Raw genomic sequence first — 26,909 nt, forward strand, 5'->3', positions numbered from 1 at the left:
AGCTCCTGGTAAAGACCTCTGCTTCCCATTCCCACTTTCTTCCCCTTTCCAGCTGCCCCTGCCTCCAGCATCTTGCCAGCTCTTCTTAGGGAATAGGGGACTGTGATGCGACCTCTTCTTTGTGATCCTTCTAGTTGAGTAGCTTCACATGCCCCTGCCCTGGAGATGACTCCCCAGTGTGCCCGCGCCGCCTGCCGGCTCCCTATGGGCTGGGGCTTGGGCCCGCTGCGCGGGCCTTGGGGCTTAAGGCTCTGCGCCCCCTTGGGACATCTCCACAGGCCAGTTGTGGACCGAGGCGATGACCCAGAGCCGCGGCCACAGAAACCCCGAATAGAGGCGCATTGACAGACTCAGTGGAAATCCCTGTCTTGGGGAAGTGGGGTTATAAGGCACCTTTTTTCCTTTTCCTTCCTTCCTTCCTTCTTTTTTTTCCTATTTTTAGTGTTCCTAGTTTCTCTGTAATCAGTTGAAATATTACTTATTTCATGGGGAAAAAAGCCAGTCAGCATATCTAAAACTCTCGCTTGAGCCAAAGCATAAAAGGCAGGGCTTCCCTTCTTGAATACCGCCGTTTGCGCCTTTGCTTTATCATTTCGGTGGTCTCTGCAGACTGGAATTCTCCCTTCCACCCCCACCCTCCTCCTTCACTGCCCTCGCTCATCCCTCGGGCCTCCGTGATGCTGCAGCTGGTCCTCCGGCCTCTCAGGATGGTTCCTGCTACACCTCAGTCTTTATCATCACGTCAGCAGGGGCCCTGATGTTGTTTTCAGTAAAAGTCCAAAAGCTGCATACACGATCCGGTCCCCACCAGTGACAGGATGAGGGAGCTCGATCATGTGTTATTTAATTAACACAGAGAGGTTCTGAGGGCACAGTTGTACGCTAAGCGCTGTACCAGGAATTGGTTTGAAAGTGAATAATGCTAGATAAAGGAGCATGAAGTGTAGTCAGGGAGACAAATAACAAATACTGAGGGAGGAAAAAAGGATGGGAACTGCTGAGTATGGATGTCGCCAAGTTCAGGGTTTGGATTGGACTGTGGCTGCAAGAGGGGAAGAGCCTTTTAAATGTCCCCAGAGGATTTCTGTTATTGTCTTGTGTTGATGCAGTGCTATTTTGTGGCATAGGTTACAGCTTTATCAGGACAAAATGATCCTTTTCCACCCCAAGTTTTGTAAGTATCATTTAAGCACAAATTAAGTATGCTAAAATCTACCCATCTGTGTTATCAGTGTCTGTGTGACAGAATTGTATCTCGATTCTTGATTCTTTCCCAAAACTTTCTTGCCTTGAATGTATGTTCTCCGGTCTTATAATGATAGCCTGTATTTGTCTCGTGTCTTGAGACTACAGAGTTGTCGTCCTTTTCCCCTCCATCATCTTATGGGTGTTTAAGTGATCTTAAGTGGAAGTTAAGCTCATAAAGCAGGCCCTGGCATTGCGCTCCGTCACCATCTTAAGCCTTGGGGGCACATGCTTGTTGGGGGGGGGTGTGCCGGGGTGGTGCCCTGCAGCTTGCTGGTTGCAGGAAGCCTTCTAGATCTGCTTCCTGCAGCGGAGTAGGTCAGGTCCCGCACTGACCAGGAGGCAGGTGGGTGAGGAAGCGGGATAAAAGGTAGACTGGGTGACAGACCAGTTCTAAGTCGCAGCTCAGGACCTTGCTTATAAAAGAGGCCACCTTGCAGCCCAGGCCAGTTGTCACATTCATGACCTGTGTGGCCTGTCAAGTAGATCCCTTGTTCTGGCCTCTGTGTCTCCCTTCTGCTGGAAAACCGAACAAAACAAAACTGTATCTTGCCAGTCCATTAAGACTCGGAAAACCAACCTATTTCTTTAGGTCCTAATAAAACCTTGTTACCTGTGCTTTCACAACATTTCCTTTTTTCGTAGCTACTGACCTCTTTTTTAAGGAAACTTTACAGAGGCCCTGTAAAACCTTAAGTCAGACCCGGAGGGGTGACTTAGAACCACATTCGCTCCTGCTATGGACTGCATGTGTATGTCTCCCCTAAATTCATCTGTGGAAGCTCTCATAGCCTATGTGCTGGTCTTTGGAGGCGGGGCCTCCTAGGGGCCGTAACGGGGTTTAGATGAGGTCTCAGGGACGGAGCCTTCACGCTGGGGTTGGTGCCTTCCTTCCTTATGAGTGACAAGACGGGGAGATCAGAGTCGTGTCTGGGCTGTGGGAGGGTGCAGCCCGGAGGAGGCGCGGGGAAGAGGGCCTTCCTGCAACCCCTGCCATGTAGGACCCTGGTTCTGGACTCCCAGCCTCCAGGACTGTGATATGTGAATGTGTGTTGTTTAAGCCATCCAGTTGGTGGTTCCTTGGTGTAGCAGCCCAAGCTAGGACAGCTCTGTGCTGCCCTCCCTCCACCCCCCATCCCTTCCCCACTCCTCCTGTGCCCCCTCCTGCAGCCTCTGCTCTTACAGGTCTCACCTCGAGCCTCCTAGCACCCCGTGCTATGGTTGGGGGCATTTGAGGGGAGGATGTTGGGTTCGCCTTTAGGCTTCTTGTCACTTGCCCAGTAGAACTGACCCAGAAAGGCCCCCAAGACCAAGCCCATCTTAGGGGCCGGGCTGTCTTGCGAGGATGCCAGACAGTAAACAGACGAGCTGCTTTTGTGCAGATAGTTAAAAAACACGAGTTGAGAAATCGTGGTCCTAGCTTTCATTAGTGTGTTTTTCTGTTTGTGATGGGTGACTCATTGGTCTGTGTCTTTGACTTTATGTTCCTATCTGGAAGTTTTCTGGAAGGAAATTTATTACCACTGTAATCGTGTGGGTAGTTGATTTGGGTCAGCAGGGAGGGACCACTTTATGAATACTTTTCTTAAGAAATGGTATTAATTTTAGTTCCAACAGTTGCTTTTGACAAAGATTAAAAACAAGATTTGGCTAGTATCTGAAAAGCAAGATCTGTTACATTTAAATTTTTTATTTAATGGTCAGATCATCCATAATGGGTGGTGTCATTGCTGAATTAATTTGAAATAATTTATTTAAAAGGTACCCCTGTTCCCAAGTGTTACATAATGTGAAATCACCAGTTAAGGTAAACTTGTAACCTGAGGTAAGTGGCTGGAAAAACACTGAATGCCAAAGGCCATGGGCTCTCAAACTTTAGTGTTCCTGTTGTCAAAACCCCAGGTGAGCGGGTCCCATCCCAGAGTTTGTGATTCAGTAGGTCTAAGGTGGGGCCAAGAGTTTGCACTTCTAACAAGCGCCCAGGTGATATGGATGCTACTAGTCAGCAGATCTGACTTTGAGAACTGCTGCCATGGACTGAACCTGACCTAGGTTCTGCCGACAGTGACCCCTGTGCTAGTGTGGGGTCAGGGAGCCATTTCACCCTCAACACCCACAGTGAGGTCAGCAAGGGTGGGCTTGACCAGCAGCCGTCGTCATGGAGAGTCCGCACCGTGAGTGTTGGTTGGTCTGACACCTGTTAAAGAATCTGGATGGACCAGATCAGAGGGCTCAGTGTGGGCAGCAGTCCGGGCAGATCCCCGCGTGGCTGATGCTCACGGGCTCTCAGAAGCAGAGCCCAGCGGCTTGTCAGGGTTTCACCCCTTCTCTAGAGCCTGTGTCCGGAGGATGGCCTTGCTTAGTTAGCTCAGGAGGCCCCTCGCTGTTGACAGGCTTCGTTCCTTATCATCTGCTTCCCCCCACACCAGGCTCTCCCAGGGCCATGCTCGAAATGCCCCATGAATTCATCATGATGTGTCGTTCTCCGCCCTCACTCCCTGAGCAGTGGTCTGCCCTCCCTGACGGCCCTCCCTGGTCACCCCGCGGGACCCAGCATTTGACCATCCTCCCCGGCCGTCCCTTCCCCTGCCCCCTCGGGAGGGTCCGACCAGGGTCCCCTCTCCTAGAGATGGCTCTTCCATGAGGGCCCTCTGCTCTTTGGCCACCCCTGTGGGCTCTGGTCTGCCACTTCTCACACTGACCTGTCCCTGTCACGTGGCTACCCAGCTGTCTCCTTGGGAACAGAGGCTGGTTTTACTTCCTCATTGTTCTCGGGTTGGGCTCAGTGAATGATTGGTCCCAGGGTGGTTCACACCTTAATTTGCAGCCTTGGATGTGTGAAGTTATAGATCTCCGTAAATGGCAGGTGTCTGTCTATCTGTAAGTAGATAGGTATTACGTAAAGTTGAAGAATAGTTTTTGTATAAATTTGAGAATAAAACTGTTGAGAAGAGCTGAGCCCCAGTCACGTGGGCCTGGAATCGTGTGTCACACATGGAACTGGCTTCTTCCCCTCCTGTGCCTGGTTTTCCTTGTCCCCTCCGTCCAGACGGCCCCTCTTTGCTTCCTCCCTTCTGCTTCACCTTCCTGGAGATGCCCCGGCTGCTCTCATCCCTGCTTCTCTAAGCTGCTCTTACATTATCTTCTGTGCTCAGGGCCGGGGTTGTCAGCCCCAGGGCTGCTGACTCAGCATGCGAGGGCGCTTCGTGGATCTGGCGGGGAGTGAGTGACAGGAGGAGTCTTCCCAGAGGGTGTGACCTTGGAGGAGCTGAGCTTTGGAGGAGGAAGGGGGTCAGCCACACAAAGGCCGAAAGGGCAGCCCGGGCGCTGTCAGAGTGGCGGGCCCTCTCCAGCGCTTCCCGCCTCTGGAGACCACAAAGGTGGTGACCAGGGGCCTCCTGTTGTTGGAGGGAGGCCCTGGGACAACACTTATTTTCTTTGTAGAATACCCGTCCTTCTTCCCCAGTATCCTTCAGTAAACCAGTTCGCTTTTTTCATCCCCAGCCCCAGGCTGATTGTGACGTCTAAGCAACACAGTTTTTGCCAGGTAGAATAAAATAGATACGGATGGTCATGGGAATTTAGCCCGGGTACCCTGGCCAAGGGGTGGTGTAAGTGCTCTTGGGGTTTTCATTTAAGCCCCGCATCAAGGCTGTGGGCGGCGGATGCTGCTGCTGCTGTGGGTTGCAGAGGGTTAGCCGAGGCACGCGGAGGCCCAGGGCTCGCTGCTTTCCGGGTTGGTAGGTGGCAGCCCTGGTGTAATGAGGGCCCCTCCTTTCCTTCTCTGCCTTCATTCCTGTCACCCCCAGGCACTGGCATGAGCCAGCCTGGGTCTGAGTTCTAGTCCGGCTCCACAGGCCTTTGTCACCGAGGCTGTCACAACATTCCTCCTTATTGGGTGGTGACGAGGGTGGGCTGTGTGGTACTTGCAAGGTGTGCAGCCTGACAGAGTCTGTGCTCACGGTGACCTGCTCGGGCTTCACTCTCCCCACCGGGAGGGGAGGGGGGTTGAGCTAAGTCATCTTCGGCGCCCCTTGCAGCCCCATTTCTGTGCTCCCCTCGCAAGTGGGGAGGGAAGGGGAGTGAGCAAGGAGCGAGGCAGAGGTCCTGCAGAGGCTCCTGGCGGGGAATCCTCTGGAGCCAGGCCTGGTCCTGGACGCATCCTGGTGGCACTGACCAAGGGCCTTTGTGCCGGTAATGCTTTCCCACCCCAAGGCATCTCACAAAACTGCAGGAACCCCAATTTGAAATCCAAGGTTAGACACGTGGTAATAGGAGAGATCAAAGTGTGACAAAGTTCAGCATTTCATCTTCCCACTGAGGCTGAATGTTTGTTCCTTTTTATAGTTTTGTTGTCTTTAATCAAGAAACAAGAGTTCTGACCCTCAGTCCTCCCTAGAAGTACAGTATCGTCATCCCACTTGCAGATGTAAAAACATGCTATTTATTTCCCAGGATAATTTTATCCAGTGCACTAAATAAAACTTCATTTGTCTCCAGCATCTTCTTCATTCTTTTCAAGCTTTTGTAGGCCTTGAATTTCCCAGCCGCTCCTTCTCCCCTATGGGGGTGCTTCCTGCCTGTGCTCCCATAGCTCAGCTCCTGGGGAGCAGGGGAAGCTGGGGCACTGTCGGCTGGCCTGCTGTGCACCTTCTCTTCTCCGTGCCCCTTCCTGGCTGTACTCCCTGGCCCTGCCACTGCCCTGGCCCTGCCACCGCCCTGGCCTTGCGCCTTCCTCTTCTCCTGGCCAGGCTGAGTCCAGGCCATCCTCAGTGGGCTGTGGACTCACCCTGGATGGCTAATTTGGGAGGGGACCTTGATTCCGTTTGTAGTTTCTGCATATCTTGGCAAATTTTTTTTTTTTTTTTTTAAAGAAAAATAGTGTGCCTTCCTTCCCATCACATCCCCTCACTGCCTCTTCCCAGGCAGGGTTGGGCCCGATGCCCCCCAGCACTTTTCCACATCGTTTCATTATAGCTCTTCATGGGTCGGATCCGCTGAGCCTTGCTTTCCACGATGGCCAGGGTATCTTCCCAGTGCTATGGGATGCATGAATGAATTACACGTTCTTTTAAAAACTCTAAACCCCCCAAATCTTCCATGATCCCCAGTAATTAATACATAAATTAACCAGGCATGCAGTGCTGTCCGTAATCCAGACATGACCATTCGTCCCTTCTGTTTCCACATGCACTGTCTATCTAGGCATTAGCCGAAATAGGTCAGTGCTTGATGGACGGATGTTCCCCTGTACACCTTGTTTATGCCGCTCCCATTACCAGAAACAGCCCATCAGTCATTGCCACCCATCTGAATTTGACTTGCCCTTCAAGAAACACCACTGCTTCCAAGAACCTGATGCTGATAAGAATGATAGCTGACATTTTGTTGAATGCTTGCTATGTGCCAAACTTTTTTTTTCCTCACACATTTGCCTATTTAATGCTCACACAAATCCTCTGATAGGTACTAGAATGCAAATCTTGCAGATTAGAAAATGGGTATAAAGTATCCAAACCACTGGTTTGAGGTTAAGTAGCTAGATTAGTGGTAGAGCTGGGATTTGATCTCAGACATCTGTCTCCACAGCCTATGCCCTTGACCTGATACGCAGGAGGCGCTCATTTTCTTTGCTTAACTTCTAGAACACTTTCTTTGTATTTCTTAGCAGTCGTGTACCTCTCTCAGTCCCCCTGTTGACATTTGAGGGACTGTCTCATGTTCACATCTGGATTTTTAGCTGCAAGTGGCAAAAACTTAAAAACACTTCTTTTTAAAGAATGCCTCTTATTTAAAAATTCTCTTTTCCTATAGCTAGACCATCATCTAATGGGACTGTAGAAAAATAGCAGGGTTCTTTTTTGTGGGCTTATTTTCCATAAAGCATCCAAAGAAGTCAGGGTAGGGTGTAGAGAGATCTGGGGTAAATGAATTTGTTTGTGACTTCTCCCCATGCATCTGCTGTTTCCCAGGCATGGGATATGGCGGGGACCGCGGAAGTCTCTGCTCTTCCGGCATCTACGTTCTATGGTGGCAGAGGCAGAGTTGTTCTTGCTTTGGGAACAGTTTGACAGCATTCATTTGAGGACTGCCTGTTTATTTCTTAAATGTACGCATTCATATTACCTTGATTTTTATTTTATTTATTTATTTAGTCTTTTTAGCTATTTCTTGGGCCGCTCCCGCGGCATATGGAGGTTCCCAGGCTAGGGGTCGAATCGGAGATGTAGCCACCGGCCTACGCCAGAGCCACAGCAACGCGGGATCCGAGCCGCGTCTGCAACCTACACCACAGCTCACGGCAACACCGGATCCTTAACCCACTGAGCGAGGGCAGGGACCGAACCCGCAACCTCATGGTTCCTAGTCGGATTTGTTAACCACTGCGCCACGACGGGAACTCCCCATATTACCTTGATTTTTAAAAGAAATTTTCTTGAAGCTCTTGGTAACAGCAGATGCTGCAGATGTTAATCCCTGTTGTTAAACTTTTTCTCCAGAAATTTAATGTTCAGTTTTAATTCTTGTCTCCAAGATCTATTGGTATCGTAAAAACAGAGGTTTGAGCCTAACTAGAATTTTAGACTTTTACTTTTGGCATGGGAGATCGGGATTTTTCGAGAGGGATGGAGAGAGTCATCAAATGCTCTGTGGTAGGATAACAGAAAAGAGCAGAGTATTGGAGATTAAGGGTCTGTCTCCTCGTTTTCTTCATGGGGCTCCTTGATCTTAACAGGGCACTTCCGTGTGATTTAATGTTCTGTTTTTAAAGGGAGGAGAACTGCAGTTTGAACCTGGTATCAGTGTCCTTTAGAAGCACAGGACAGGAGCCCTGTGGGGGGTCGGGCTGACACATCTCTTTTCCTCCTGTCCTGTCTCACTGACCGTGCAGCATCCCCTTCTTCCCCACACGTCCCTGTGCAGAGTGGAAGCCGAGGCAGCACAGGGCAGTGGGAGGACCGTTTGGCATCTCGAGTATTGATTGACGCACCCGTGTAGATCACGTTTATGGCTCTATTGAGAACGTCTCAGCCGTGATTTAGATGGAGGCACTTGTCTCTTAGGGGCCGGAATAATGGCTGGTATTTAAACATTTTTAGAACACATCGAAGGCCATTATTTCTGAAAGTCTACGTAATGTAAGCCTTCTGTATCCTGTCATTATAGGAGGTGCCAGGATAGTGAAAGCCAAGCCCAGACGGACCTGTCACTGCAGCGCTTTGGCTCTGTGGCTTTGTAGACTCTAGGAAGATGTCCGTCAGTGCCTGTGATCCCCACAGTTGGGGCAGACGGAGGTGAATGTCGCTGCTGACGTTTTAACCCGAGGGACTGGAACCCAGAAGCTGTACATGTTTACAAAGGTCTGCAGAGCAGGACCGTCCGGCTCAGCCTCTGCTGCTCTAAGCTGTGCTCTCCCACCTGAGTCTCTGGGCTCAGCCCCTCAGCAGGAGTAGAAGTTGAGGGCAGAAGCCAGATTCCTAGTGTGGTTCTGGAGAGTATTTAAAACATCAAAGCCTCTCATAGACCACTGAGCACCCTGCATCCTGGGTACGTATAAGGGACTCAATAGATACTGCTGTAAATGGCCTGGGAATTATCCAAGTTAAAACAATGCACAGACTTCTTATTAGAACAAGGTACTCAGCCAGCAGTTGTCCAGCATTTTCCTGTCATTGTCCTCACCTGCCACTCCACCCAATCCCTGTGTGTGCGAGTACACAGCTCACGAGACTGCACGCCAAACATGCATGTGCATGCACACATGAACCAGGACTGATCACAGAGCTGTATCTCTGCCCTGAATCTGGAGTCTTTTGCATAGTTCAGAAAACAGCCCTCCTGGACTGACTTAGCCAAAGCCACATTTAGAATAAACAAATGTTTAACCATCCCCCTTTTGTAAATGACTGAAATCCTTTGTAACTAGGCTATTTTTTTTTTTTTTTTGTCTTTTTAGGGCTGCGCCTGCAGTGTATGGAGGTTCTCAGGCTAGGGGTCCAGTGGGAGCCACAGCTGCTGGCCTACACCACAGCCACAGCAATGCCAGATCCGAGCTGTTTCTGCAACCTACACCACAACCCATGGCAACGCTGGATCCTTAACCCACTGAGCAAGGCCAGGGATCGAACCCGCAACCTCATGGTTCCTAGTCAGATTCGTTTCCACCGCACCACAACCGGAACTCTGATAGTGTATTTTTTAAAAAGTTTTTAATTATAGATGATAACATCAGTACTGTTACCACATAATATAATTTTGGCTGGAGGGGATGTATTTTTACCCACTCCCAGGTTTAGAAGAGTAGGTGGTGGGTGTCTTATTCTAATTTGGGTTCTGACTGGGGGTGATCTTGTCCCCACTCCTCCCTGGGGGACATTTAGCAGTGTCTGGGCATTTTGATCTCACTGCTGGGATGGGCAGATATTACTGTCCTCCAGTGGGTGGTGCCCAGGGATGCTGATAAACGCCCTGCAGTGCCCAGGACAGTCCCCCATGGCAGAGAATTAGCCCAAAATGTCAGCAGTGCTGAGGTCGAGCAACCCTGCTCGAAATTGCCAGGCGTATTGCTGACCTTTACAGTGGATTATTCTTTATTTAGCTGATCCACGGGTGAAATCAACACTCGTGCTTGCAGTCCTTCTTTGTGTTCTGCACTTGGCCTTGGTACCCTGACCTTCACAAGCTCTGACCGCATGGAAGGCCGCATCACGCAGCAGACAGCGAAACTTGGACCGTGTTCTAGTGCTAACAGCACAAGAAAATGAAAGCTGACGTGATGATAAGTACATAGTGTTGCGTGAAACAGGAAGAGTAAAAACGTGGCCTGGAGCCTGCTGTTGGGAGTGAGCTTTGAGACCAACCACGGTGGTATCAGCTGGGAGCTTGAGGGACATGCAGGCTGTCAGCACCACCACCACCACCCCCGCCCCTGCCCCAAGACTGGCTGAGTCGAAATCTGCATTTTAGGAAGATACCCACATAGTGTTTGTGCATCTGCAAGTTAGAGAGGCACTGGGTCAGCGTTTCTTCCTTTGGACGAAAACACGTTGGTTCAAATTGTGGCTCTGACTCTTAGTAGCTGTGTGACCTTGGCCTCGCTACAGAACCTCACTGCCCCTTAGTTATCTCGGCTGTAGAAAGGGGATAATAGCACCTGTCTGAGAGGCAGTGGTGACAGTCAGGCTTATTCACACTGAGGGCTCAGCACATAGTAAGAGCTCAAGGGACTGAGCTGAGATTGATACTAAGAAAATAAAGGCAGAAATAGACGCCTTCGGGAGGCAGTTTCTGTCTTAAACCTCCCAGTCGTCATCGCCAGACAGTGCTCTTCCTCTGCAGGTCTGACTTCTCTGAATGGGAAAATAGCAAAACTGTCAGCAATCTAGTTGGCAGAGAGTTAGTGGACCTGGGGACCACCCAGCCCAGACTCCTAGACCTGTGCCATCAGCCCGGCCTGAGGCAGCCTGTCCTGTTCATTGCTCTGGAATTGTGAAGTTAACTGAGTAGGAATTTTCAGCACACCCAGAAGGAGAAGGGCTGTGGAGGAAGGACGAGAATCGAGGAGGGAGACTGGGAGAGGTGAGCCCTCGCCTTACTGTGAGGTTTGAGAGTGGGAGGGAGCCTCCAGATTAAGCCCACCCCACTGCTCTGTGGACTGGGCGGTCCCTGGGTTCCAAAGGGATGCCGACGTGCTGCTCTGACTGCTCCCTTGCTGCCGCATCAGCCAGGACAGCTCATTGGAATCACTTTTTGGGAACAAGACTCTCTTACAAACCTGCGGGAGTGTCACTACTTTCCAATATGAGATAAAGCAGAACTTGAATCGTAACTGCAGGGGTCCAGCAGAATTTTAACAGCCAAGATGATAAAAGAAAACAACAACAACAAAAAAAGGGAAAGGGCTCAAGTGGAACACTTCAAGCTGCAGAATAAGATTAAATGAAAATAGGGACTAAAATTCCTCTTGAGAAAGGGACTAAACTATGTCATGTTCAGTGATGAGTAATCCCAAGCACGAGGGGGTGGGGGGGAGGGGCTGGGGGGGAGGGGCTGGGGGGACTGATTGGTCCTCTTAAGTATTTTGCCAGAGAACATTTTTCTTTCTTTCTTTCTTTTTTTGTCTTTTTAGCTATTTCTTGGGCCGCTCCCGCGGCACATGGAGGTTCCCAGGCTAGGAGTCCAATCGGAGCTGTAGCCACTGGCCTACGCCAGAGCCACAGCAACGCGGGATCTGAGCCACGTCTGCAACCTACACCACAGCTCACGGCAACGCCGGATCATTAACCCACTGAGCAAGGGCAGGGACCGAACCCGCAACCTCATGGTTCCTAGTCGGATTCGTTAACCACTGCGCCACGATGGGAACTCCCCCAGAGAACATTTTTCAATACGTGTATTTAAATCAGGACAGATATGCAGGATTTAAATTTTTTTTACTATTAAAATATTTATTGTCACAAGTTTAGAAAGTACAGGAAATACGAAGAACAGCAAGCACTCCCAAACCAGGATCTACCTATCTCTTCTTTTTTCCAGTAGTTATTTATGAAGCACCTGCTGGGTGCCTGGGACTGCTTGGTGCTGGACAAACCATCGTTGATGAGGTGGCAGGGTTCTAGCCTTCTCAGAGCTTACAGTGTTGAGCAGCTAAATTTTGATATGGTCCCTTCCAGTACTTTTTCTGTGCCCTTAATGCGTGATTACAAACGTAAAAGCTAACATTTGCTGTCTTCTTGCTGTGTCTTGGACCCTGTTTTAGGTGGTTTGTATGATATGTATTAACTCAATCCCTTAACACTACTCTGAGGGAGTGCTGTTATGCCCATTTGACAGATTGGGAAATTGAGGCACAAAGAGTTCAAGCAACTTGCTGAAGATCACAAAATCAATAAATGCAGAGTCTTGATTAAAACCCACACAGCCTCACTCCAGAGCCTGACCTATTAATCGCTAGATCGTACTGCCTCTCATAATACTTATACAATTGAGATCACACTGTATAGACAATTTTGATTCCTATTTTTATATTAACTTAACAAGTGCGCATCCTGTTACATGTGTAACAGTTTTATTTCTTACTTCCAAAAGAATTAGAATTTTAATATACTCATTTGTTTAATAGGATCATAATTAAATAAGCATAAATAGAAATGTGATGATAGGTATTTAAATGCTTACAGAGATGGTAAGGTGTTCTTAATTGTCAATTTTTTAAAAAATATTTTATTTTATTTTTACTTTATTTTATTTTTGGTCTTTTTTGCTATTTCTTGGGCCGCTCCCACGGCATATGGAGGTTCCCAGGCTAGAGGTCTAATTGGAGCTGTAGCTGCTGGCCTATGCCGGAGCCACAGCAATGCGGGATCCGAGCTGCGTCTGCAACCTGCACCACAGCTCACAGCAACGCCGGATCCTTAACCCACTGAGCAAGGGCAGGGATCAAACCCGCAGCCTCATGGTTCCTAGTCGGATTTGTTAACCACTGAGCCACGATGGGAACTCCTGTCAATTTTTTTAATCCTGTACTTTTAAGGGGAGTTTGGGACAAGGTATTTTAGGGAATCAAACACTTTGTAGCTTGTGCTTGATTATGAAGCAGGAAAACAAACCCAACTGAAGGTAATGAACAGTCAGTGGTGGTGACCATTCTGTAAATTAAGCATAACATGAAATTATGTTGGAGCTATTGAATGGAAGCGATTGTGTGTCGTCTCATGGGCAGTTGCGAGACTCAGGTTGCTGGCAAATGGCGTTTTACGGCACGTTAAGAATGCCCTATCGTTCCCACTGTGGCACAGTGGGTTAAGACATGTGGGTTGCTCAGAGGCATGGGTTTGATCCCAGGCCCCCACAGTGGGTTAAAAAGGATCCGGCGTAGGTCACAGCTGAGGCTCAGATTCAGTCCCTGGCCCAGAAACTTCCATATGCCTCGGCTATGACCATTAAAAAAAAATAAAATACAAAAGAATGCCTTGTGTCAGATGAGGCCCACTTGTGCAAGAACTTATACTAGCTCCTCACATCTAGTTTCACGGTGAATCGCTGGGATGTTCTTCGTGCGTGTCCGTCAGGTACTAGTGTGTTATAACGACGCTGTGTGCCAGCAACACAGTGTCTGCAGCTGGGAGAGGTACAGATTCGTGAACCGTAAAGAGTTTTCAACTAAGAAATGGAAATGTGAAAATCGATGACATGGGAGACATTAGAATCGGAGGGCCATCTGGCCTGCAGGGGTGGCTACACAAAGCCTGAGCTTCTGCGTTACTAGGCACATTACTAGGCTTCTGTGCGCTGTAGTCTCCTTCAAGCTAACACGTGCCTTCTGGATCTGGATCAGGATGAAATGAATCTGTCTTTATGAAACACCTGGCTTGGTGCCCAGCACTTGGTAGAGGATCCATTAATGGTCACTGTTATTATTGGCTATTAAATAATTTTTAATCTTCTTTTAAACCACCCAGTTTTATAACACAAGTGCTTAAAAAATGCGCATGAAGCCAGACCACTTGGGATCCAGCCTTGGCTCTACGCTTCCTGGCTGCAGGGCATCGGGCAGGGCACACCTTAAGGTAGTTGAGTGTTTAATAATCACACATAAAATCCTCAGAACAGAAGTTTCCATCGTGGCGCAGTGGTTAACGAATCCGACTAGGAACCATGAGGTTGCGGGTTCGGTCCCCGCCCTTGCTCAGTGGGTTAACGATCCGGCGTTGCCGTGAGCTGTGGTGTAGGTTGCAGACACGGCTCGGAACCCGCGTTGCTGTGGCTCTGGCGTAGGCCGGTGGCTACAGCTCTGATTCAACCCCTAGCCTGGGAATCTCCATATGCCGCGGGAGCGGCCCAAGAAATAGCAACAACAACAGACAAAAAAGACAAAAAAGACGAAAGACAAAAAAAAAAAAAAAATCCTCAGAACAGTGGTACAGAGTGAGTACTGAGTGAATGTTTGCTGTTGTTATCAGTAATACAGTTGTTAACTCAGAAGATAAAATATTATACTTTAAAAAGTAGGTATCTTTGTACCTACTCAGTTGCTGCGACTTTTGCTTACTATATGACGTATGATTTGTTTGGTGTTTGTGACTCAGGCGTAGTTTCTCGATGCATATGAAAATTTGAATTTGGGGACTTCAACTCCCTGATGGCTCAGTGGGTTAAGGATCTAGCACTGTCACTTCTCTGGCTCAGGTCATTGCTGTGGTGCAGGTTCAGTCCCTGGCCTAGGACCTTCTGTAGGCTGTGGGTGCAGCCACAAAAAAAAAAAAAAGAAAAGAAAAGAAAAAAACTTGCATTTTAAAATTGGTGCTATCATTGTGTAATTGAATGAGCAGAATTTTCTGATTTGACAGGATGTTTAAAAATAAATTTTTATTGAAAAATGACCATTCCGAAATGTCCTTTTTCATCCCCAGATTATTCAGAGCTGGGAGAGCTTCCCCCACGATCTCCTCTAGAGCCAGTTTGTGAAGATGGGCCCTTTGGCCCTGTCCCAGAGGAAAAGAAGAGGACATCTCGTGAGCTTCGAGAGCTGTGGCAAAAGGCCATTCTACAACAGATACTGCTGCTAAGGATGGAGAAAGAAAATCAGAAGCTGCAAGGTTGGTTTGCCACTTTTGATATTGAACAGGCCTGATGGTGAGTTAATTTGTCCTGACTCAGAAGTGGAGCACATTAGACAGAAGCGTGTTATTCTTAGAAAGAAAAAGGAAAAAGCGAGGTACTCTAAAATGCTCATGTACGCACATACATATTAAATACCTGTTTGCTTTTTCAAAATAAGTTAATACCTCCTAATTTCTGGAGGTTTAATAATAATCTCACCAGCTGTATTAAATGAAATCTTACATCCTTCAAATGTAAGCTTTAACTCTCTGAAAAGTGTTTTTTCTTCCCTCTCTCTCTCCCCCTGCTTTGTCCTCAGCTGTAGTCTGTGCCTGGGTGTTAGGTATGAACAGATCTTCTGTAAATCATTAAAGTTCAAAACCCACCTGTGCATTTGTAGCGAGTTGCAGGTAACGTGTAAAACAGACGACTAGGCTTCAAGTTAGCAGAACCCTAACCCTATTAGACCCTATTAAACCCTACCAATATTAGGGTTTTACGTGGACAGACGCATTTACTGCTGATGACGGCTTGTGAAGGCAGGTAGTAAGTAGCCCGAAGAGGAAACTAAGACTCAGAAGCCCAGGGTTATGTTAGTATCAAAATAAGACGTGAACTTTGAAAGTTTAGACTTTGTTCATCTCCTGTTTCCATAGTCACTTGAACCAATAAATATTATTTTCAGAGTAGCTAAGAAGCTAAGTTTGATGTACCACGGGTGGTATAATGCAAAGAGCACTGGTCTTGGGCTGTAGAGAGCTGCCTGGATATAAAAGAAGGAGGCTTTTGATTGGGAAGTCTGGACATTCTCTTTAAAAGGGAGGCTATACATTCTTTTCCGCTCCAGAGCGATTTTGGAATTAGAGTACATTTCGTTGAACTTCCTCCTTGGCTGTAAACCTTCATCTTTTACTGTGGTGTTTGTATAGAGCTGAAAGTTAAGACACCAAATCTGATGAAGAAGGTCCATTGTCCAAAGAAGTATATCAGTCTTTGACCCAAACCAAGGAGTCAAATGCAAAGGAATAAGACCTTTTGATAGGACAGTAGTCGAGCAGTTGGAACAGTCTGGGTACGAGTATAGCGAGCTCTCAGTTGACGGTGCTGACACTGAGGGAGATGCCGAGGGGGTGGCTCCGTGCGGCTGCTATGGACGGGGGATGCTGTGGCAGGGAGCAGAGCTGAGAGCAGCGAGTGCTAAGTTTTCTTCCAACTCTGTTTTTCTCCCGTTTTCTTGTATGTTCTCGAAGGTAGTTCTGAAAGCAGATGTCTAAAAGAGATCTAATAGTGAGGGCATCACTGAGTTCCATCTGCTCAGGGACAGCATGGGTATGTTGATTGGGATTTTTGGTTGAAAAGCAAAAAGCCAATGATACTCATCACATAGGTCATAAGCCTTAATGCGTATCCTGGCCAGTCTTGCAGATGAGAGCCGCAGGAAATGCATATCCTGGCCAGTCTTGCAAATGAGAGCCTCGGGAAATCCGGGTGTGGTTGTGAAGTGGGAAGGACGCTGGCTGACTCCTTAGGAGTGTTGGGAGGAATTGAGACTATAATTGATGAGATGAGATCTGATTGCTACAGAAGCAGAGCTTTTGTAGAGCCTCGTAAATGATGACCAGGCAGAGTAGAGCAGACCGGAAAGCGTTTCCTCAGGTACCTGGAACACCTTGCCAGGGGTTGCATGAGGTTTACTAGCCCTTGCCAGCATCCTCATTTGCTGCTTCCTCATTTCATCCTGCAGGGTTCCATCCTGTGTGGTCTTTGATATTTACTATTTGAATTCATGTCTCTCCTTAGCTCTATAAAGTCCAACATATGTTTACTTTTGTGGCAGAAGCACAGCACACTTGCTAAATATCATTTAGGAAGTGTCATGTTGCTGTATAAGTACCTATATGACTGAGAGAAATAATCACCAATAAGAGCCTGATGGTGAATTGCCTAAAAACATTGAGTAAATTTTGTTGGGGTGACATGGCTGGGGGAGGCACAGAACTTTCTCATTAAATACAGAAGCAAGATTTGACAAGAACCAAGTAGGAGTGTACTGGAGAGACAGTCATTCTTTCACATTTTTAAAAAAATTTTTAAAGGGAGGTTAATTACAGCCGGGAGGGGCTCTTGAAATTAATCAAAGGTTCAGGCTGAATTGTATGCTCTTTGGGAAAAATTAGAGGAACACATATGAGGAGGTTCTTCCTATGGACAAGCCTTTCCCCTGGCTTTTGAATATACGGATCAGTTATTTATTACTATCCTGGGAGCACTGTATTCAAGAAATTACCAAACCACGTCATCCAAATCCACTTCACTTCACTTCGCTGTAGACAGTTGGAAGCTGAGTTGTGATTTCCTCAAGGATAAACAGCTGATCTTCAGTAGAGTTGGGACTGAAACGCAAGGCTCTGTTGCGAGCCCTCCGCCCTCCACGGGGCCGTCCCCTGCTCTAGATGAAGACAGAGCAGCGGATGCGGGACAGCAGGGCTGACTCGCCACAGCCTGCTGGTTTTGGTCCGTGCCGTGTTGATTATTGGGCTGATTTATATGATTTCATGTGGCTGATACTACATCTGCATAATGATAACACATTGAATTTTGAATTTTAATTGAACTATAATTGAAAATATTTTTGAAAGATTTTCCATGGTTAAACAAAATACTACATATTGATTATAAAAAATGTTAGATTTTGGAGTTCCCGTTGTGGCTTAGCGGTAACAAACCCAACTAGTATCCATGAGGATATGGGTTTGGTCCCTGGCCTTCCTCAGTGGGTTAAGGATCCAGCGTTACCCTGAGCTGTGGTGTAGGTCACAGATGCCACTCGGCTCTGCTTGAATTGGTGTTACTGTGGCTGTGGTGTAGGCTGGCAGCTGCAGTTCCCTAGCCTGGGAACTTACGTATGCTATAGATGCGGCTGTAAAAGAGAAAAAAAAAAATTAGATATTGAGTGCAGTTTTTCTAAAATCTCTACAAGTTTGAGGCTCCCAGCCCTTAGCATTCCCTTTCTAAGATTTCAAGAGATGGGGGCAGGTGGAGGAGCGTTTGGTCTGTGAAGGCAGTTGCTAATGGAGCAGAACCAGGGACAGGCAGCCACAGCCCACCCTATGCAGTGGCAGCATCAGACCTGAACATTTGTAGTCCAGAGTCAGGGTAGCTCACATCCATGTTACATGGTGATTAGATGACTCTTGTGCAAAGTTATATTTCGATCTCGTTTAGTCCTGGTTTCTCCTGGCCCCAGAAACTCAAACATGGGTATGCTAGACCTATGTTTAATTTTGTAAATAGTTTGCTCTTGTACCTGAAGTTCTTGCCTCAGAGCCGTGATGTTTGTTGGGTCTTTGTACCATCTGTTTGGGTTGATAAGGCATTTTGGAGGCCACTGATTTTAGGGAGCAGTTTGTCAGGATACTAAAACAGAAGGATGTTGCTTGGGCCAACAGCAAAATACATAGCTTAAGGCTTTTCAAAAGTTGCATCTTCTGGCCAGATATTCCTGTTCTGTTGACGTCATATCTTCTTGCTGCCTCTTGTTGCTTGCTGGGCTGTTTAATGTATACAGACATGCTCACAGCAGAATTCACTGCCAGAGCAATGTTTGTTGGCACTGAGAGTCCAGGGCTGCTTGCAGTCACTGTTTGGCAGGGCTGGTCCCGAACCTGATGTGCTGCAAGGGTTAGCTCAGCTCAAATGGCATCTATTGTGTGTTCTTATAGCCAAAAGCAATCTAGGCTTGACATTAAAAAAAAAAAAAAAAAAATTTGAACTCCACAGACGTAGGGAATAATTTAGCAGGACCTTGAAAATGTATTCTTCAAAGAAAGAAGGAGAAGAATAAAGATAGAAGATGAAAAAAATCATAGAAGATAAGAAGGAGGCAGCAGAAGGCCTAGAGTCTCTTGGCTGCCCGCCAGCTAGTAAATAACCTTGGGCGAGTCTCTTACTCACTTTGAACTTGAGTTTCTGTGTCTGTGATGTGAGAGGCTGGACAAGGCATCTCTGCAAACCTTTTCAGGGCCATCTTTATTTATTTATTTATTTATTTATTTATTTTGTCTTTTTGTTGTTGTTGTTGTTGCTATTTTTTGGGCCGCTCCCGCGGCTTATGGAGGTTCCCAGGCTAGGGGTTGAATCGGAGCTGTAGCCACCGGCCTACGCCAGAGCCACAGCAATGCGGGATCTGAGCCGCGTCTGCAACCTACACCACAGCTCACGGCAACGCCGGACCGTTAACCCACTGAGCAAGGGCAGGGACCAAACTGGCAACCTCATGGTTCCTAGTCGGATTCGTTAACCACTGCGCCATGACGGGAACTCCAGGGCCATCTTTTGATGCATTTATATGTGCCGGCAGGTACTGAGTCAGTTAAGTACCGAATCCATGCATAAGATGAATAAAATCTTACTATTTGGTTAGCGTAAGCCAGATTACTTGAGTTATTAGCATTTGCTCAAGTTTTAATGCAAAAAAGAAAATGTTTTATGTTATCAGCACGTACTTTGTAAAGCAACATTATTTCGATTTTTTTTTATATTCATAATTTGTGGAGCACTCTAATTAATAGACATTTTGTAAATGCTTTGTATATTTCATCTCACTTAATCCTCACAGAAGCAACTCAATGAAATAGCTGTAATTCCTGTTTAAAATCATTTAACTTCTTGCCTTACACTGGGGCCCTGGGCACCGTAAGGAGCCCGCTCAGCTTCAGTCTCCTCCAGAATAAAGTTGGGGCAGGGGGAGAACTGGCTTGTGAGAGGTGTGCTGTGACTTATCAACGTCTGTAGCCTAGAGAACTAAGAACAGCTCTGTGCCAATAAACTTAACAACTTATATGCAGTGGACAAACTTCTTGAAAGATGCAGTTTATGAAAACTTAACCAGGAAAAAAAAGATACGATAGGCCCTATGTCCATTAAAGAGAAAATTTGGTTTGAAAATCTTTGACTCAAAGAAAACTCTAGGTCTCAGTAGCTCCACTGGATTCCCTCAAACATTTAGGGCCCCTAATTGATGCCTAGTCCCAGAAAAAAAAATGTGTAATTAATAACTGCAAGCTCTTGAGCCTGGTGGAGAAAGGCAAGTGGTCAGGCCCCTTCTGCCTCCTCTTAGGCCTTGGGGGGTGAGGGTCAGGGACTCAGTCTTCTCATCCAAAAAACCTGCCTCGTTAAGTGTCATTAAGATCAAGTGTTACTCAATAGACTGTAGTTGAGACATACAGTATTTTTGTTTATTATTATCATAAAGACAGGTTTATCAGCCCTGCCGAAGTCTGTGTATTGGCCTGTGCTTAGCTATGTATCCTAGCTGCTCTTCTAACAAGCTCTCAGTCTAGATCTGAAGTGTGATGTGGCATGGGTTTGGGGACTGACCACATCATGACTGTGTCTAAGTAGGGTTTAGTGGGTTTAGGTGGGAGTGATGTGGTCAGTTTCCATCCTTAGAATGGTCAGTTTACACTTTTCCTTTATTGATTTTCCCTCCTGGTTTGTTAATTGAGATAGAATTCCCCTTATTGCAGCTGTAACCTGCATACGGTTGGGAGGAAATAATAGCTGTCTTCATGCGTTTGAGGAGATGCCATATGAAAATGGTAGATTTATTCTGCTCAGCCCCAGGCAGCAGAAACACAACTAAAGGTAGAAGCTACTTGAAGGAGGTTTGGCTCAAAACAAGGAACTGTCCTTGGAGAGCCTCTCCTAGCTTAGATGAGGTCGTGAGATCCTATGGTGCCGGGTGCTGGGAATTCAGACACAGTTCCTGCCCTTGCGATGTTGATAGTTAATAGGGCAGCTGTGCGATGGATAGGGTTGGACAGGTATGGGATGCGTTTTAGCAGTCAAGCCAACAGAATCCACTGGGGTGAAGGAATAAGAGGAATCAAGGATACCTCCTAGGTGTTTAGTTTCGAAAATCGGGAAAGCGGTTGGGGCAGGAGCAGTGTCTAACTTGGACCTGTTAAGCTGGCTGTAGCTGCTCGACCTCTCAGCCGTGGTTGTGAAATGGGAGACGTGCAGCCGTAGTGTTTGTTCTCTAATGTGCTCTTACATTGCCTGTTCTAGCCTCTGAGAATGATCTGCTGAACAAGCGCCTAAAGCTTGATTATGAAGAAATCACTCCTTGTCTTAAAGAAGTAACTACAGTGTGGGAAAAGATGCTTAGCACTCCAGGAAGATCAAAAATTAAGTTTGACATGGAAAAAATGCACTCGGCTGTTGGGCAAGGTAAGCTTAGCTGGGAGTCAGTCCCGCCACCCTCACCCCTCGTTGATGACTGGGAGGAGGTACAGAATGAAAACATTTTGGAAGCCTGGTTTCAGTGGCCATCTCCTATTTATCATGTCTTTACCTCACCTGTTTCCAGATGTCTTAGGTAATTGATGTGTCACCTTTTGTGATTCCTCTTAATTAAATTAATTAAAATTCCCAGAAAACCAGGAAACAGAAAGAAGACAAAGGAAAGCCAAAGGGCTTAGCTGCCTACAAACTGGTGAAGATGTGACGATAGATGAGTTAAATGGTAAACTGACAGCAAACTGTCTGGCTTTCCCCCTGGGTGCTCTCGAGAGACAATGTAGTGTCCGCACAGACTCCAGGCAGGTGGTCTCCGGGTTGGATTCCAGTTTCGCCAGTTCCTTTGCAGTGCGATCTCAGGCATGTGGCGTAACCTCTCTGAGCCTCACTTTGCACGTGGGAGAGGGAGAGACGTGGGTGACGGCAGCGGCTGTTGTGAGGAACACACATGCCACAGATGTCTGCTGGGCTGAAAGGCTTTGGAAGGTGGGCAGGACGTGCTGCTGTTTTCAGTGTGGTCTACAGAGTGGGTTCTAGTCCAAATAGTTACCGATCTAAGGTAAGCGCAGGACTTGAGAGTAAGCATCTAGAAAGTTCTCCAGCGATTTGACAGTGATCCTAATGAAAAAAATGTGGACTTTTCATCTTCTGTCCATCTTTTTTTCCCCATTTCATTCTTCTGTTTCATTTTTACCTTATTTTTTATCAAAGCATCAGTAGTGGAATAGAATATTTAAAAAGAAAAAAAAATAAAAAGAAGAAAATATTACAGATAGTTTGACACCGTTTTAGAGCTTAATGATGGTCCTTCAAGGACTGTTAGTGTTTAAGTAAAAGAAAACCATTTCTTTTAAAAAGAGTAGTAGTGTCTGCTGGCAAGATGGGAAGCTTTCTTAGTCTGATCTAGTTCAAGTGCTATTGACTTCTGGTTCATCTAGGCCTGAATAAGCAGGTGTTTAGAATAAGAGATACAGGAGTTCCCATCATGGCTCAGTCAAAACGAATCTGACTAGCGTCCATGAGGATTCAGGTTTGATCTCTGGCCTCGCTCAGAGGGTTAAGGATCTGGCGTTGCCGTGGGCTGTGGTGTAGGTTGCAGGCATGGCTTGGATCTGGCGTTGCTGTGGCTGGGGTGTGGGCTGATGTGGATTTGACCCCTGGCCTGGGAACCTCCTTATGCTGTGGATGTGGCCCTAAAAAGACGCCCCCCCCAAAAAAAAAGAAGAAAAAAAAGAGATACAAATACATACACATCCTATGATTATCTCCTGACTGGATCAGTAGTTCAGTGGACAAAGTTACACAAGCAGTATTTGTCTCCAAGAGGAAAGGGAACAAAGTAGTTTTTTACTGTGGTTTATTAGGTGTTAATTAACCTTTATTTGCATTTTGATAGCATCAATTTTAGTAATAGTATATGTAGTTACCACTAGTTACCACTTTCCCCTTTCTATAGGGAAGGAAATTTGGACCCAGAGATGTTGAGTAATGGGCCCAGGGCCACAGAGCTGGTCACACCCCAGGCTGCTAGAGTTGTAGCCACCCTCAGGCGCTGCCTGAGGGTGAACTGGGCCTCAACAGTGCTGTTCTCCGAGACTGGCAATGTGGTGGGATGTCAGGACTCAGGTGCTGAATTGGCCAGCAGCTCCCAGTGTGACCTTTGGCAGGTGTCCTCTGCCTCCTGGGCTCCGGCCTCCAGCCTCCAGGCTGGTAGAAGATGAGGTGTGGACCCACAGAGAACCTCCCAGAACTTTTCCAGTTCTCACGTTCTTTGTGGTTGCTGGAGGCTGACCATGGCACCAGGTAGCCCCAGATCGCTGTTCTGAAAAAGAAGAAAGCAGAGGAAAGAATGAGTCTGCCTTCCCCTCTTCACTGTTAACTAGACGATGGTCTTCAGGTGGCTGGACTTCTCCTCAGGGTAAAGTGCGTGTGGCTGTGACGGCTGTTCCAAATGTTTGAGCTCCTTAGGAGCCTGGCACCTGATTACGTGTGGGTTTTCATCACGCGTCTGTGGGGGGCCTGAATGGAAGTGCTGTAGGCATTGGGGCCTGCGTAGTGTAGCCGGGGCTAGAGAACCAGACAGTTTATATACGGAGATAAACCAAGGCTAACCTGCCGTTTCCTCGTGCGTCCCCAGACATCGTCACATCACTTTGTGGCAGGGACTTTGTATCTCTGACTATAAAAGAAGCTTTGTCAATCATTCAGTTGGTTTCAGTATGTAAGATTTAACAACTCCAAACAAATGATCGCAGTCCATCTCAGCTCAGCCCGCAGTCCATCTGAGCTCAGCGTTGGAATGAGATCAAATCAGAACCGCACCTTTGACTTTTCCAAGCCCTTGAAAGAGAAGATAGACCTTGTGTGGGTGACAAGGCCTCTCCTTTTAATGATCTAAAGACCTCTTAGTGACGGAAATAAAGGGATTTATAAGCTTCCCAAGTTAGTTAGATTAGGAGTGGCAGGATTTTAGGATGTCAACTTAGGAGAAGGAAGAATAATTCTAGGGAATTTTAAATAATTCAGAGTCCACTTTGGCTTAAATGATTTCTCTAAAGATATCAAGCTAGAGCTTTATAATCTGGAGCATACTCTCCTAGGAATGGGATTGCAAGGAGGCTGCCTGAGTCGTTGGTGATACGGACCAGATGCAGACTCTGCTGCTTACCTTTGACCCATCACTGCCATGTCTAGAAACCCATTCTAGAAATTAATCAGTCAAAAATATACCGTAGAGGGAAGAATGCTTATTGTGGCACTGTTTAATAGCCAAAAAATAAAGCAGGACCCCCCCCCCCAAACCCCAACCATGTGATCACACCCCGTCATATTCCTTGAAAATGACACAGATTTGTATTGGCTGGTGTAAAAGATGTCTGAGGCAAGTCGTTAAGTGAGAGAGGACCGCCTCGCCTCGTGTGCAGCTGTGTGTCCGTGTGTATGTGCAGAAAAGTACGTCCCGTGTTTGCTGATACCGGAACTGAAGCAGGATGGCTGTATGTCCGGTTGCCTGGCGTAGCCCTGCTTTATAGCCTGTCCACGTGTGATAATGAATAGTCTTCCTCCCCTTCACTTTCTGAAACTTCCTGCTTTGGATGGTGAATTACATGTTCCCTCTAGTTATGGGTGGTTTTTCACTTGCTTCTTTATGCGTTTTCAGAAGGTTAATTTGGTTCCCCCAACCCCACTTAAATAGTATGCAGACCTTACTTTTAAACTCAGTAAAGATTGAAAGGTATTTACATCTGGGGGAGGGTGGTCTCCTGCCTGCAGGCCCCAGTCCACTGCCAGGTTTCTCTGGGGGGTGGGGGTGGGGTTCAGGAGCAGAGGTGAAACAGAGCATGGAAAAGGGTGTTCCCCATCATTCTTAGCAAAAACATTGGCTCCGATTTGCCTGACCCTGTGTTTTAAAATCAAAAATCTAAGCTTTCTCTTAAATACCAGAATATGTGGTACTGTCCAGTGACAGCCAGTATTCTTTTCCTCCTACAGATAAAAGTTTGATAAGATAATGGGAATGATTTAGTAAAAAGGGAAAATTGGTCATGTCATAACTTGGGAAAATTTCCCAGTTTGAAAAAAAAGTAGTTTGTGAAAAGCCCCACTATAAATCACTGAACATGCTGACAGTTTTTTAGCTCGCATTTTCTTCTTATATGGTGTGAAGTTTTTTGTATGTGTCCACGTTTACCCCTCCCCCTGCCCCAAGATACCTCTCTGAGCAGGAGTAGAAGGGAGAAAAGAAATAGAATCATATAAAGAGGCAGCTAGCAGGGCGTATTAGTTTCCTGTTGCTGCTGTAACAAATGATCACAAAATTAGTGGCTAAAACAGCAGAAAAATTTCCCTCCCAGTTCTGGAGGCCAGAGTCTGAAGTCGGAGTGCAGGCAGGGCTGCCCTTGGCCCGTTCCAGCTTCTGGTGGGTTGGCATTTCTCACCTCGGGCTACATCGCTTCAGTCTCTGCCTCCAACGGGCACCTCCCCTGCTCCTCTCCTCCGCTGCGTGAATCTTAGGAAGATATTGTCACTGGATCTAGGGTGCCTTGGATCATCCAGGGGGATGATCTCATTTCAGGATCTTTGTCTAACTTAATCATAATCCTCAAAAACTCTTTCCCAATGAAATAACATTCACAGCTTCTGGTAATTAGGACATGGAAATAGCTTTTTGGAGGTCACTATTGAACCCACTACACAAGGCCATCCAGTTAACTCCTAGATAAACATTCAGAGAAAGCGTGGGATGTGGTCACAGTTACATGTGGCCCTGTCTTTCTCCCACAGGGTAAAACCAAATTACTCACTGTACTATAAGTATCTCCCAGAGATGGCTGAGTGGTGCTTTCTAAACAGTTCCTATGGATCTGAAATAAATGAAAGTGATTCAATTCCACAAATGATTATTTTAGTAATTGCCAGTAGGAACATGAGCTATTTCCCCAGTTCCCATCTGAGCAGCAGCTTGTCCGACAGTGAGACCTTTAGGAGAAGATGGCAGTCCCTTTTCCTGGGCTGCCGCCAGCTAGCTGGGTGGTCTCTTCTCAGCAAGGGGCCTCTGTCTCCTCCTCTTTATCTTTACCGGGGACCCTCCGCAGGCTGTGGGGATGATGGAAAGAGGTCAGAATGCTGAAGGCGCCTGTCACCTCGCAGGGAGTGTTCGCTGCTGCTCTTCCCAGAGTAGGGCTGCTCTCGGTGCCAGTGACGGGGACGCTGGCAGATGACCTGCCAGGGGCAGGCTTTCCGAGCGAGCGGCAGGGAGGTACACACAGTGCTCACATCTTTTTCTGGATGGAAAGAAAAGATTAAACCCTGCTTCGGAGGCTCCTTTTCCCTGAGGAGAGCTCTTCTCAGAGATGAGAAGGGTTTGGAGTCTCTTTCTCCTGTTTTCTCTGTCTCCCCATTTCCACATCTGGGCCTTGAAACAGTGGAATCTTGAACCCAAGACTTTTGATTCAGACCCTTCACTTTTTCTAAGGAGGTTTGTCCTATTTAACATTGTTGACTTTAAGAGAACTTTTCTTAGTTTAAGACTTTTTTTTTGGCTGCCCCCATGGCATATGGAAGTTCCCAGGCCAGGGATCCAACTCAGGCTACAGCTGTGACCTGCCACATCCTTAAGCTCCTGCGCCCGGCTGGGGGTCAAACCTGCGCTGCCATAGAAATGCCAGATCCTTAACCCACTACCGCACCACAGTGGGAACTTTCTTAGACAACATTTTAAAATTACTCTAATGGCATCTAAAACATTAGGTAGAGGCTCTTAGATAATTTTTCTTATTTTTAGGTCCATACTGCCTGCCCACCAGGCATGTTCATGCAGGCCACCCCCTGTCCAACCTCGGGCCCCTTCCTCCAGCCCACCCTTCCAGAAAGATGTCTCATCAGTGTCCCAGAACCTTGGCGTTGGTTCAGCTACTCCTTCCCCAGCTGCAAACATCCAGTGCTTTCCTCCAGCTGCCAAATGAAGGGCAGGTTTCTTGCCCTCAGTTTTGCCTCTAGCAAAGCCCTGCCAGCCTGACTGCCACCTGCTCCCTCCTGCAGGCACCCTGTGCCGAGGTCCACGGAAACACTCGCAAGTTCCTTTCCTCTGCCTCGTCCCCTCTCTTCATCCCCCTGCACTTGAGTCTTGGCACAATTGAAGGAGTCCAGGAAACCTTCATCTCCATCCTTCAGCCTCACCTCACTTGCTTCCAGCCCGTCTCGGAGATGGCATCTTGCCCTGCAGTTTCACATGCTTGCACTTATTCCCCTAGGATGTTATT

At 47.2% G+C, this 26,909-nt stretch overlaps 1 protein-coding gene across 4 annotated transcripts in view; it reads left to right on the top strand.

The window, feature by feature from the left end:
* The window catches only part of TBC1D1 (TBC1 domain family member 1), a 220,152-nt gene that overhangs the window by 165,217 nt on the left and 28,026 nt on the right, over positions 1-26,909 (top strand). For all 4 annotated transcript variants that reach the window (XM_047798075.1, XM_047798076.1, XM_047798077.1 and 1 more), the window contains 2 exons: positions 14,658-14,843; positions 20,917-21,078. In XM_047798075.1, the coding sequence (XP_047654031.1) occupies positions 14,658-14,843; positions 20,917-21,078 (348 nt within the window). The remainder of the gene's footprint in view (positions 1-14,657; positions 14,844-20,916; positions 21,079-26,909) is intronic.

This window comes from Phacochoerus africanus, chromosome 10 (assembly GCF_016906955.1).
Source record: "Phacochoerus africanus isolate WHEZ1 chromosome 10, ROS_Pafr_v1, whole genome shotgun sequence".
Taxonomy (NCBI): Eukaryota; Metazoa; Chordata; class Mammalia; order Artiodactyla; family Suidae; genus Phacochoerus; species Phacochoerus africanus.